The sequence below is a fragment of the Liolophura sinensis genome, chromosome 1, assembly GCF_032854445.1.
Source record: "Liolophura sinensis isolate JHLJ2023 chromosome 1, CUHK_Ljap_v2, whole genome shotgun sequence".
NCBI classification, from domain to species: domain Eukaryota; kingdom Metazoa; phylum Mollusca; class Polyplacophora; order Chitonida; family Chitonidae; genus Liolophura; species Liolophura sinensis.
In genome coordinates, this window is record NC_088295.1 from 8,937,322 (window position 1) to 8,952,577 (window position 15,256).

Here is a 15,256-nt window from a genome sequence, read left to right on the forward strand (position 1 = left end):
GCAAAGGGTGTCCAAGTAGTCAAGGAAGGCAAACAGCTTCCAAGTAGTCAGTGATGGCAAAGAGTGTCCAAGTAGTCAGGGATGGCAAAGAGTATCCAAGTTGTCTGAGATGGCAAAGAGTGTTCAAGTAGTCAGGGATGGCAAAGAGTGCCCAAGTAGTCAGGGATGGCAAAGAGTATCCAAGTTGTCTGAGATGGCAAAGAGTGTCCAAGTAGTCAGGGATGGCAAAGAGTGCCCAAGTAGTCCGGGATGGCAAAGAGTGTCCAAGTAGTCAGGGATGGCAAAGAGTGTCTAAGTAGTCAGGGATGGCAAAGAGTATCCAAGTAGTCAGGGATGGCAAAGAGTGTCCAAGTAGTCAGGGATGGCAAAGAGTGTCCAAGTAGTCAGGGATGGCAAAGAGTATCCAAGTAGTCAGAGATGACAAAGAGTGTCCAAGTAGTCAGGGATGGCAGAGTGCCCAAGTAGTCAGGGATGGCAAAGGGTGTCCAATTAGTCAGGGATGGCAAAGAGTGTCCAAGCAGTCAGGGATGGCAGAGTGCCCAAGTAGTCAGGGATGGGCGCGTAGAAGTAGTCAGGGATGGCAAAGAGTGTCCAAGTAGTCAGGGATGGCAAAGAGTGTCCATGTAGTCTGGGATGGCAAAGAGTGTCCAAGTAGTCATGGTTGGCAAAGAGTGTCCAAGTAGTCAGGGATGGCAAAGGGTGCCCAAGTAGTCAGGGATGGCAAAGGGTGTCCAAGTAGTCAGGGATGGCAAAAAGTATCCAAGTAGTCAGAGATGGCAAAGAGTGTCCAAGTAGTCAGGGATGGCAAAGATTGTCCAAGTAGTCAGGGATGGCAAAAAGTGTCCAAGTAGTTAGGGATGGCAAAGAGTGTCCAAGTAGTCAGGGATGGCAGAGTGCCCAAGTAGTTAGGGATGACAAAGGGTGTCCAAGTAGATGCAGTCATGGTTGACAAAGAGTGTCCAAGTAGTCAGGGATGGCAAAGAGTATCCAAGTAGTCAGGGATGGCAAAGGGTGTCCAAGTAGTCAGGGATGGCAAAAAGTATCCCAGCAGAGATGGCAAAGAGTGTCCAAGTAGTCAGGGATGGCAAAGATTGTCCAAGTAGTAGGGGATGGCAGAGTGCCCAAGTAGTCAGGGATGGCAAAGAGTGTCCAAGTAGTCAGGGATGGCAAAGAGTATCCAAGTAGTCAGAGATGGCAAAGGGTGTCCAAGTAGTCAAGGAAGGCAAACAGCTTCCAAGTAGTCAGAGATGGCAAAGGGTGTCCAAGTAGTCAAGGAAGGCAAACAGCTTCCAAGTAGTCAGGGATGACAAAGGGTGTCCAAGTAGATGCAGTCAGGGATGGCAAAGAGGGTCCAAGTAGTCAGGGATGGCAAAGAGTGTCCAAGTAGTCAGGGATGGCAGAGTGTCCAAATAGTCAGGGATGGCAAAGAGTATCCAAGTAGTCAGGGATGGCAAAGAGTGTCCAGGGATGGCAAAGAGTGTCCAAGTAGTCAGGGATGGCAAAGAGTGTCCAAGTAGTCAGGGATGGCAGAGTGTCCAAATAGTCAGGGATGGCAAAGAGTATCCAAGTAGTCAGAGATGGCAAAGAGTGTCCAAGTAGTCAGGGATGGCAGAGTGCCCAAGTAGTCAGGGATGGCAAAGGGTGACCCAGTAGTCAGGGATGGCAAAGAGTGTCCAAGTAGTTACGGATGGCAGAGTGCCCAAGTAGTCAGGGATGGCAAACGGTGTCCAAGTAGATGCAGTCAGGGATGGCAAAGTTAGTAAAAGTGTCAAAGTGAGGGGGACCGACAATGTGAGTCAAGCATCAATCTTTACAAAATGATCAAAGAAAACAGATGGCCCAAGGAACATATTTCTGTCCTCTGGTACTGTTACCATCATTCTTTCAATACCATATAAAACAGTTGGTTCTTTACAGAGTTATTGTTTCTATACAGGTCAATTCAGTGTACGTTGTATTAAAACATCAATTGTAAGGAACATTGTTAATTTGGTATCCTGTGATTGCATCCTGTGATGTGACTCTGTGGTCTATCTGTCAGCCCAGTAGCCATAGCTTCTATCTACACTGAACTATGCCTTACAAGCACAGTACATATATGTAGCTTATAACGGTCTTCAAGAGCACGCCTAATTTGTCACGTTTACTAAAAAAACTTTTACAATCAAGATGTCAAACACTAATATGGACAGAGACTGAGCCTCTACATATGAAGTCAAGTGGGGATAGTATTTGTGAGAAGAATGTGAGGAAGGGAGTAGCTTTAGATGTAAGGGGCTGAGCATGGGTTTAGGTAGAGAGGCAACAGAGACAAAGGAGGGCATTGCAAGAGATTTACTGATAAGGACTGGTTACTGTGACAGAACATTAATCAAATGACGCACACTGATATTTGACGAATCAGGCTGAACATGACCGTAGGCACAGGAAATCAAACAAAATGTCTTTGGGAAGAGTTTGTAAGTACACAGAGAATTTGTCCTACCGTCGCACTTGAGGCCTTGATGCAGAAGTCCATATAGCAGTGAGCCGCAATGGTCGCAGAACGTCGGACTGCCATACGAATGAACCTTGAATTTGTGAACATTTGGAGACTGCAAAAACAATGAAACATCAAGAGTCATTCAATATGATGGAAACCTCCCTGTGCAAAATTTGTTTACAGATATCCGATCCACCTTGAAGAGTTCTTAATTCAACAGCTGACATCGATACAAATGAAATGTATTAACTGTTAGTGATATTAGAAATCTGCAAATAAATCAGGATGTAGTTCATGTGTCCCTTTCAAACCCTTAAAGGTTAATAGGAGAATAAAGTGCCCTACGCAGACGCTTCAAATCTTATCTCCAATTCACTCATGTTTACGAAATCACAACATAACAACAACAACAAGGTAAAATACATGCACATGCAATCTTTTAATCTGAAAAAGAAAGCTGTTTGGTTTAATATCATAAGTATGTCTCATTATTAAGCAACACAAATTCCCGAATGCGAGGTATTCATATATGGTGCTGTCTCAGAAAGTACTTAAACAATCAGACACCTGGTTGATACATCATCCAGTCATACCAAAACTCAGTACTTAAACAATCAGACACCTGGTTGATGCATCATCCAGTCTGACCAAAATTCAGTACTTCAACAATCAGACACCAGGGCGATGCATCATCTAATCTGACCAAAATTCAGTACTTCAACAATCAGACACCAGGGCGATGCATAATCTAATCTGACCAAAATTCAGTACTTCAACAATCAGACACCAGGGCAATGCATCATCTAGTCTTACCAAAATTCAGTACTTCAACAATCAGACACCAGGGCAATGCATCATCTAGTCTTACCAAAATTCAGTACTTAAACAATCAGACACCTGGGCGATGCATAATCTAATCTGACCAAAATTCAGTACTTCAACAATCAGACACCAGGGCAATGCATCATCTAATCTGACCAAAATTCAGTACTTCAACAATCAGACACCAGGGCGATGCATAATCTAATCTGACCAAAATTCAGTACTTCAACAATCAGACACCAGGGCAATGCATCATCTAGTCTTACCAAAATTCAGTACTTAAACAATCAGACACCAGGGCGATGCATAATCTAATCTGACCAAAATTCAGTACTTCAACAATCAGACACCAGGGCGATGCATCATCTAATCTTACCAAAATTCAGTACTTCAACAATCAGACACCAGGGCGATGCATCATCTAATCTGACCAAAATTCAGTACTTCAACAATCAGACACCAGGGCGATGCATAATCTAATCTGACCAAAATTCAGTACTTCAACAATCAGACACCAGGGCAATGCATCATCTAGTCTTACCAAAATTCAGTACTTAAACAATCAGACACCTGGTTCATGCATCATCCAGTCTTACCAAAACTCAGTACTTAAACAATCAGACACCAGGGCGATGCGTCATCCAGTCTGACCAAAATTCAGTACTTAAACAATCAGACACCTGGGTGACGCATCATCCAGTCTGACCAAAATTCAGTACTTAAACAATCAGACACCAGGGCGATGCGTCATCCAGTCTGACCAAAATTCAGTACTTAAACAATCAGACACCTGGGTGACGCATCATCCAGTCTTACCAAAACTCAGTACTTCAACAATCAGACACCTGGGTGACGCATCATCCAGTCTTACCAAAACTCAGTACTTAAACAATCAGACACCTGGGTGATGCATCATCCAGTCTTACCAAAACTTAGTACTTCAACAATCAGACACCTGGGTGACGCATCATCCAGTCTTACCAAAACTCAGTACTTCAACAATCAGACACCTGGATGACGCATCATCCAGTCTTACCAAAACTCAGTACTTAAACAATCAGACACCTGGGTGATGCATCATCCAGTCATACCAAAATGATTCCAGGCCAGTCAGTGCCTCTTGCCTTTTCTCTTTATATGCATGGGTGCTAATCAACACAACACCAAGTTTGTCAATAGTTAATTGAAAAATCTTTGTACTTTTCAGGCAAGACCCATTTAAATACTGAATCAATGTCCTTTTGCTTAAGAAGGTCAATTCAAAAATTATAACACTGTTTTTATTATGTACATATTCTTCTAAATAAACAGGCTATGATGAAGTGGTACTAGCATGTATTTCTCCAAACAATGAGATACGGTTAATATTACAATATTTTATCCCACAACCATAATTACTGTTAACCAGTACTAGTGTTTATAACAGTTTAGTGCACAAAGTCGCTGGGCACTGTATACCTATTTCTGCTTCATTACATCATGATCACAAGCTGAAATAACTGGTTAACAAAATCTGAGTGATTTATATCAAATCCAATGCAGAACACACAGCTTACTGAAGTCACACAACTGTTATGCTTTTCATAAAATCATACTTATTTACACGGCCCATTACACTACGTCTGTTTTCTTCTCATACAGACTAAGTCATACACAAGTCCAAAACTGACCGGACTCCTGTACTTTCTGGACAATTTCTAGAGAACAAATCAGATCAGCCATCAGAGGGAGATAAAATCACAACTCTTTATCCAACCAGAGTAGACAGTCATTGCCTGGAGTTTTATCTAACTTATTCAATTCAGCGAGCCGATTAGAAAGGCCCACGGCGAGACGATTGTCCTGCTCCCTCCTGATCTTTAATCATGAAGTAAGCCTTTAATTTGTACTTGGTGCTAGAATGTATGGGGTGGGGAGAGAAACAGTAAGGCCTAAGCATACCTAAACACACACACACCACACAATCAATACTGATAGAAACTGAACCAGACAAGATAGGAGCATCTCCGTACCGTATATATGGTCCCCATACCTATACAGTACCTGATGACCAAAATTCTGACACAACCAGCTACAACTGTCAAAGCAATTTCAGTTAAAACAAATGGAGTAATCTACCAAGGATATGTGAACTGATGTCTGGGCAAAGATATCTGATCAGTTACAAATTCGGTTTAGAGTGGATGCAGGCTGTGCTTTGGAAGTGCCCTTTTAATTCTGCCAGAGACTGACCACCTAGCCAATACCTACTCTATACATACCACTGACAGATGAAATCTAATGCCCGAATGGCAGTTCCTGAAATAAATCCCTTGAAGTCACCAATGTGGAATATAGATCCCCTCAAATTACAAACTGTATAAATGTACATGCAGACAGTCACAAATCACCAGGTTAAGAGTAAATAACAAATGTATTCATGGTTTGCAAGCTTTGTGGTGGTTTAGGCAAACTGAACAATGAATATAAGGGGAGTCTACCACAATCAGAAATGAAGTGCACACATACAAATAGCATGGACTGTTATATCATAAAGCACTCCATCATCTAAACAAATTTATTAACCTACATATGTCAGGTTGTCATTTAATAGCATACTGTTGTTCCAAGTATATAATGGAGATTAGTTTTATAGCTGGATACGTTAATTACTGAAGAGCTTGTTACGTCTGACATTAAGACAAGGCACAGAATACCAAAATTATACGCACTGTAATGTAAATGTAATACAAATAGCATGCTGTAATAAGAACTACTAATAGTATATGTATTGTATTATCTATGCATTAACTTAACTGAAACACAATAGCATTCCAAGAATCTATATATTCTTTGAAACTGTGAAATTGTATGATATGTGTCCACGTATACATGTATGCCAGACTAAGTAACACAACTGGTGATAATTTACCACCGTGTCATCATTTAATGGCAGTCAACCAAGAATTACAAATTTCACATTGCCAGCATAGCAATGTCTATGGAATTAGATGTCCGGAAGCTCAAGATACTACCAATCCCAGTTTCCAGAGGGTGTGAGCTTATATACACAGGAAAGCATCTACAAAACTCTCTCAATTTTGACAATACTGATTACTACCACACTTTGGGTTGCAACAAGCCAGCAAATTTTTCAGCTGATTTTTAATCCGAACAGAAATAAATCAAGTCTATATCTGGTAAATAAATTTTGAGGGAACCTGCATGTACTTGTATTTAAAGTAAGATTTATACATACAAACTGACTGCCTAAGTTGTACTGCGCACATTAGGCAAAAAACGTATAGTCCGACAGTCTGAATTTTACGCCAAGACGATACATGGTTTTAATCAAAGGTAGGGGATTGAATTGCCTGGGTAAAAGTCAACAGAATCTTACATTTTGATTTATTTATTTGATTGGTGTTTTACGCTGTACTCAAGAATATTTCAATTATACCATGGCGGCCAGCATTATGGTGGGAGGAAACCTGAAAGAGCCCCGGGGAAACCCATGACCATCTGCAAGTTGCCGACAGACCTTCCCACTTACGGCCAGAGAGGAAGCTAGCATAAGCTGGACTTCAACTCACAGTGATACCCGCATTGGTGAGAGGCTTCTGGGTCATTGCGCTGCGCTAGCATGCCAACCAACTGAGCCAAGGCGGCCCCCAGAATCTTACAGTCCCTTGGATTTAATTAATGTGTAGGCAAATCAAAACCACTGGAGTAAAACAGAGCTGCACAACTGAACTACAGTTAAGAGCTTCCTATCATTCTAATGTCAATATATGAGGCATACACTGGCTTCAATGCTTCATTTGACTGCACTTCTGCCGTGGATCGAAGTCCAGGTATTACAACCTGGGATAAAAATACCACTGGTGAATGTATGTGACATGTGATGTCTGCTACATTGTAATGAGGTCTAACGGAAACAAGAGTCCATGGCACACGCATTCTCATGCTACCTACACAGCCATCCACTCCCTCTTGTTTTCCAGCGGCAATGGACAAATTGCACAGATAACTTGATCAATGTAATGCCAAGAGAAAAGTAGCCACAATAATGGATCAATTTAATGGGTGCTGCAGATTTTGTTTAATCCAGTTAGCCTAGGGGTGAAGCACTTTGCAGGAGCAACAGACTAAATGCTTAGATGTTCCAATGTTGACTTTCTAAGCGAGTCATTGTCACGGGCTCCCAGGCAATCTCAACTGTGTGTGCACAATATTAATCTTTGCTCCTGCGTCACCAAAGACATATGTCTATACCAGCATGTGTTTCTGAAGGCAAATTATTAGTCTGAGATGTGTCAGTTGCAGGACTTTTCTAGTCTGCGAGCAATTTCCTCTGTGACAAAGACAAACAGTCAGAGAATGGTCTAAACAGATCCATCTGCCATACCACATCCCCATGGGTTTACCCAGGAAATCTGATTATATTACACTCAGAGCTGGCCAAGCGATCATACATACTGCACCATTCTTGACCAGATCAATGACCACATATTTAATTCAGATTCACTACCTGTATGATCAGCAGCTCTGTAAGGTCCTACCAATGTCTATTTATCTACTTCTTATTTATTTGATTTGTGAAAGAATATTTCACTTATACAACAGCCTAGCTTCCCCTCCTGCCATAAGTGGGAAGGTCTGCCAACAACCTGCAGATGGTTGTGGGTTTTTCCCGGGTTCTGCCCAGTTTCCTCCCAGCATAATGCTGGCCACCGTCGTATAAGTGAAATATTCTTTTTTTATTACATTTTAACAATCAACAACACTGTGGATATGTTGAAAGATTTTCAACCTGAGGGACAACATACTAAACTGGATGATTTTTTTTTGGGGGGGGGGGGGTTCTTTTTTAACTCATCTGCCCCAGAAGAAAAACAGGGTTTTCCACAATGCCAGAGTAGCACCAATACTGACCTCGGAATACATGCAAATAAACCTGAGAACTGTGAGGAAAGCAAATTCTGATCCTGATCGGATGAAATAGGTCACGTACACTGGAAGTTAGCAGAACAGCAGTAGCATTTAATACTGTCAAATGAATTATTCATGTCTCTGGAAAAAAGCACCATGTACTAGACAAAGCATAAATCCTTCCACCATCAGGAAATGTCAGGACACTGAACTGGCTAAAATGAGAGTAAAGTAAGAGGAAGGTAGTCTTGAGAACGTCTTACGAGGAGTAGCTATGTACAGATCACATTATACAGCTAAATGGTGCACTCCAGAGTGTATACATTCAAATGGTAATACATGCAGCCACTCGTGTATGCGATACTGTTCCATCAGTGCTCTTATTCTATACAAGTACAGTAGTGGCCAACAAAAGGAAATTTTACCTTTCTGGCCTGGACAAAAACGTAACAATTATTTCAGCCATGATGACAAATATTTTCGCATAACAGTGTTAATGTGTCTGGTTTCCAGCTGGTTTCACAAAGAATTAAGAACACACTGAGGGTCAAAAGCCTTAGAAATAACATGGCCATGCAAGCTTTCATACTACATCAAGTCATTTGAAGAGCAAGATATTAACCTGTCAGTATGAGTTACACAAATGGCTACTGATCAATTCTTAATTATTGAGCCTCATAGACCAGGGTTTGTTTATGTGTATGAAGATTCAAAGCAACAGGGCAACTCAGAGCCCCTGGCCGCCCACTCAATTTCTGAGGGTGATAAATTGTTGGAATGACTCAGCCCTGCACTCTTATATCAGGTGTCTCTCTTCTCATACAACGTTTTATTCCTACGTGTACATCGTTAGTTTTAGGAACGGATTCATTTCACACTGTCAAGAAGTTTAGACCACCTTCTTTTGACACAATTACCATTGATGCCAAGATAAATCTCAACAATTCGAGCAGGCAAACAGCCACTTCAATTTTGGCTCCAAATCAAACTAAAAATAGGAGATGTTCTTTTCCATCAGGAAGGAAATAATGCATCATTCGATTTATATATATATATATATATATATATTATTTATATTATTATATATATATTTATAAAGTTTATATATATTCCATAAAGTCTGACATTATACAGTCCACATTATCTTACATCAATTTAGAGCTTTTCCCTAGGGACCAACTAGCAGATCAGCTAGCATATTCTACAATATATGCTTCTGTCAGAACTTTACCAATCAACACAATGCCAGCTGAATTGGAAAGCCGATACTGTGTTCAATAATTAAAGCAATGTGAAGGTTTAACTAGCTTTTCCAGTCACCCTCGAGTGTATATTATTTCTTTTACCAGACTTCATTTGGTGACAAAAACTACATAGTTCAAAGCCATTTTGAGGATAGTAATAAATGGGAAATTATTGAAATGAGGAATGCAATGGGAGGGGATTAAGAACACATTGAAAACACTTTATGGGCTTCCTTTTTGAACCAACCACTAGTAAATGCAGCCAGCTAAAATGGATATTGGAAAATCAAGATTGTAACCACTGGAACATATAGCTCTAGTTAAAATGGAGATTGCGAAATCAGGTGAAGAGTGGATAAATACAATACTACATTGGGATCTCAGAATATTTATATACCAAAACAACAGAGCAGACATCATGAATATAGGAGTCATACTGATGACTACTGGAAAAAAGGCAAGTGAAAGTCACTAATAGGATCTGGTGATACCAGAATAAAGCCAATTGTCATTAATGCCATGAAGTCCATTTTATCAGCCCATTGTACAAGCACTCCGGGTCTCAAAGGACAGGAAGGCTGCAGCAGATCAGAGCAATACTGGCACAGTAATTCCATTGGATTTCTCTCAGCCTTCACAATAGCTGATCATGATTCAAGAACAAAGCCTGGCTAGAGTTTAGAAATAAACAGTTAAGTTAAGCTGGCCTCTTTGAATAGCGCCAACAGGATGTGGCAGAGGGGCAGATATTGGTGGCTGATCAATACCTTTTTATAAGTATTCAAGTAAAACCTACAGTCTGAACTTAACCAGTGCCAAGTGGGTCTGGAGAGAACCCATTTGCCTGCTGCTGATAGCTCTGCCAAGGACAGCCTCACTCTCTTCACGCATGGTTAAAGCTGTACATATTGAGCCATTTATCATCCTGCCATGACAACAGGGCAGAACAAAGTGATCAAATGGTTCTTCCAAATGTCAACCAAAACCACACCTAGAACCTCATCATCCACCCTGCAAATAGATGCTTGGAACAAAGGGTGAGGGAGAGGGGGTGTGTAATTCTGTCAGTACTACGCTACTCAATCCCTATACCCGCTGTCAAATGGCTGAGACAGATCATAGAGCAATCACACCAGCAACAAAATGCGAAAAATGGTATGTTTCTGTATAATGTAATGCTGTCAGACTTTTTCTGAAAACTGTTTATTGTGTTCCTAGTTCGGAGATGAAGACAATCCTTGATAATATTACACGTGCATGGACATAACACATTGTCTGATCTGGGAACATCAGTCTCACGGCTAATGCTTCCTACAGCAGATCATCAATCTTGCCAATACTCTTAGCCTTGACAGAATGTCTTCCCAAACAATTTCTCTGATCCTACCAAAGACCGATACATACAGCCCTACTTGTTTACTATCAGAGGAAAACACTGTACAGTGTATCTTCGCAAACTCAAAATCCATGTTGTTAAAAAGACATGTTTGAAAACTTTCCTAGTAGAAGTAAATTGCAGAAACTTCGAGAGCAACCCACACTATATTTTATCCCACCATTACAGTGTTCCATGTAATGGATATCAGGCTACCTAGTTCCAATGTCAGCCAATACGTAAACAATTTACTAGCTAGAGAAACAGATTGTCAGGGTTGATATAGCTGAGCTGTATCCCTACAACTTTACCATGACCTCCGATAACTGCTACTTAATTCAACCCCTCAGCAACTGGACTTGCAAGTGATCCATTTAGTAGCAGCTGAGAAGCAGTTTTGTCATAGAATAATGTGTGAATCAATATACAGAGAGGCTATAAATGTTGTGTGTTTTGTGCCACTAGCAGAAGGTCAAACACTGCAAGCCTATGATAGCAGAATGCATCACTGAGTATGATCTGAATCTACAGACTAACCTGACCTAATCCACCAAACCCACGACAATGCCCATCTCTGAGTGACCGGACAGTACTACGCTGACAGTATAGCCTCATACACTGCTGTCCTCACACCCTACATCACCCATCTCTGTGTCACCTGACAGTATCACACTGACAGTATAGCCTCATACACTGCTGTCCTCACACCTTACAACACCCATATCTGTGTGACCTGACAGTATCACACTTAGGGAATAGCCTCATACACTGCTGTCCTCACACCTTACAACACCCATCTCTGAGTGACCGGACAGTGCTACGCTGACAGTATAGCCTCATACACTGCTGTCCTCACACACTACAACACCCATATCTGTGTGACCTGACAGTATCACTGACAGTACAGACTCACACTGCTTACCACACACACTACAACACCCATATCTGTGTGATCTGACAGTATCACTGACAGTACAGACTCACACTGCTTACCACACACACTACAACACCCATATCTGAGTGACCGAACAGTATCATACTTAGGGAATAGCCTCACACACTGCTGACCTCACACCCTACAACACACATATCTGTGTGACCTGACAGTATCACTGACAGTACAGACTCACACTGCTTACCACACACACTACCACACCCATATCTGTGTGACCTGAAAGTATCACACTTAGGGAATAGCCTCACACACTGCTGACCTCACACCCTACAACACCCATATCTGTGTGACCTGACAGTATCACTGACAGTACAGACTCACACACTGCTCACCTCACACCCTACAACACCCATATCTGAGTGACTGGACAGTATCACACTGACAATATAGCCTCACACACTGCTGACCTCACACCCTACATCACCCATCTCTGTGTGTCAGGTCATTATCACACTGACAGTACAGTTTCACACACTTCTGACCTCACACACTACATCACCCATCTCTGTGTGACCTGACAGTATCACACAGACAGTATAGCCTAAGACACTGCTGACTTCACACCCTACAACACCTATCTCCGTGACATGACAGTATCACACTGATACCACAGCCTAACACTGCTGATCTCCCTTACTACAAAATCCATCTCCATGACCTAGCAGTATCACAATGACAGTATAGCCTCATACACTGCTGTCCTCACACCCTACAACACCCATCTCTGTGTAACCTGACAGTATCACTGACAGTACAACACCCATCTCTGTGTGACCTCACACACCACAATATCCACCTCACACACTACAACACCCAATCTATGTTACTGGACAGTATCACACTGACAGTACAGCCTCACACTGCTAACCTCGCCCACCACAACATCCATCTCTATGTGACCTGACAGTATCACACTGACAGTATAGCCTCATACACTGCTGACCTCACACACTACAACACCCATCTCCATGATCTGACAGTATCACTGACAGTACAGCCTCACACACTGCTGACCTCACACCCTACAACACCCATCTCTGTGTGACCTGACAGTATCACACTGACAGTATAGCCTCATACACTGCTGACCTCACACACTACATCACCCATCTCCATGATCTGACAGCATCACTGACAGTACAGCCTCACACACTGCTTACCTCACACCCTACAACACCCTTCTGTGTGTGACCTGACAGTATCACACTGACACTATAGCCTCACACTGCTGACCTCACACACTACAACACCCATCTCTGTGTGACCTGACAGTATCACACTGACACTATAGCCTCATACACTGCTGACCTCACACACTACAACACCCATCTCCATGATCTGACAGTATCACTGACAGTACAGCCTCACACACTGCTCACCTCACACCCTACAACACCCATCTCTGTGTGACAGGTCAGAATCACACTGACACTAGAGCCACACACTGCTGACCTCACACACTGCTGACCTCACACACTAGGTCGCCATCTCTTTGTCTTGTGTCAGTGTCACTTCCGGTTCCTCACTGGGCATCTTGTCTTGAGTTTGTGTCATTTAAGTTTCTGGGCTGAGTATGTCTTGTCTTGTGTTAGTGTCAATCAAGGTTCTTGGGTGAGTACACCTTGTCTTGTGTCAGGGTCACGTGCGGTTCTGGGCTGAGTACATGTTGTCATATGTCAGTGTCACTCAAGGTTCTTGGCTTACATCTTGTCTTGTGACAGTCTCACTCAAGGTTCTTGGCTGAGTACATTTTGTCTTATATCAGTGTCACTCAAGGTTCTAGGCTTACATCTTGTCTTGTGACAGTCTCGCTCAAGGTTCTTGAGTGAGAACGTCTTGTCTTATGTCAGTGTCACTCAAGGCTCTAGGGTGAGTACACCCTGTCTTCTATCACTCTCACTCAAGGTTCTTGGCTGAGTACATCTTGTCTTGTATCAGTGTCACTCAAGGTTCTAGGCTTACATCTTGTCTTGTGGCAGTCTCATTCAAGGTTCTTGGGTGAGTACGTTTTGTCTTGTGTCAGTGTCACTCAAGGTGCTAGGGTGAGTACACCTTCTCTTGTATCAGTGTCACTTGTGGTTCTGGGCTGAGTACATTTTGTCATATGTCAGTGTCACTCAAGGTTCTAGGCTTACATTTTGTCTTGTGACAGTCTCGCTCAAGGTTCTTGACCAAGCAGAACCCGGTGAAACTCACCACCATCCACAGGTTGCTGGCAGACCTTCCCACTTATGGCTGGAGAGGAAGCCAGCATGAGCTGGACTTGAACTCACATTGGTGAGAGGCAACTGGGTCATTGTGCCATGCTGGTGGACTATCCCCCTTGGCCACTGCTTGAAAATGGAAGGACGTGTATTATTTCATCTAACTTGCTGTCATGTTTGTTTCTAATAGACTGGGCATGAAGTGTTGTCATAACTGAATATGCTGATTAGACTTGAAGGTTTCTCTAAAAATCTCAAACATAAAATGCTGCAATCTCATGTAAACAGGAAGGCCTTTGAGGGTCAGGATAGGTACGCAAACAGTTGCGGCAGAATGTCTATGAATATAAAAGCACATTCAGTGCACCAGTGTTTTTTATAATAAGTGGACTTTCAATGTAAATGTTATGGGGTTATGGGGTATGTCTCCATAATGGCCCTATCAAACCACCAAGGACTGGCAAACATCACACCTTCTGATCAGTATGCTGTCCCCTTGACACAGAAGAAGTGAAACAGTGGGTCTATTTGCAGGGCTCCTATCTTAAAAGCTAGTTGCTGGGCAAGACTACCATACAGGATGTAGCCTGTGCTTCACAACAGAAGACCAAAGAGACCACACCACCAGTCACATTCGTTAGTCAAACCAGACCTCCATGTATTGCAGCTTATGTATAATTTATGTGGCAGTCATTAGGGCTGTGTGTTGTTTGAGGAAGACTGTTGGTCCAGTCTTCGAGCACGCATCCATGTCTCCTGTTTGCCATAATGCAATCACACGGACTGGGGCAGTCCTCACACAATTCACATTGTCTCCAGTCAGAAACAATCAAACTTTCAGGGTAGTACCTAGGAAGTCAGGCAAGGCTTTCAAAACAGATCAGTGTAAATCTGTCTATCGTAGGATTATTCTGCTAAAAGAACACAGCCGGTCTTTTAATAGCCAGGACATAAAGACTTGGAAGGAATAATGAAGAACTAAAGCCATATCTGTCACAACTTCTGCACTACTCCTTGATTGCTTGCACTTTTTTTTTGGTCTTTCATCATCAAGATTTTTTCATTTCTATGGAAAGTCCAGCAAGTATCGATTAGTAGAAGAGCTCCTTGATTTCTAAAGGACACGTCTGTGGAATGAGTCCCCTGATGACGAGTAGCAGGTCATCATGTGCACAGTGAAGCAGCCATTTTGAATTCTGACAAGGTGCAGATAAAGCTCATTAACAACCAGGTGATTTTATTTTCTCTAGCCTTCAGTTGGAG

The 15,256-nt window shown here is 42.2% G+C and overlaps 1 protein-coding gene across 7 annotated transcripts in view; it reads right to left on the reverse strand.

The window, feature by feature from the left end:
* The window catches only part of LOC135461690 (calcium-dependent protein kinase C-like), a 100,836-nt gene that overhangs the window by 49,500 nt on the left and 36,080 nt on the right, over positions 1-15,256 (reverse strand). For all 7 annotated transcript variants that reach the window (XM_064738889.1, XM_064738887.1, XM_064738884.1 and 4 more), the window contains exon 4: positions 2,486-2,594. In XM_064738889.1, coding sequence (XP_064594959.1) covers positions 2,486-2,594 — 109 coding nt within the window. The remainder of the gene's footprint in view (positions 1-2,485; positions 2,595-15,256) is intronic.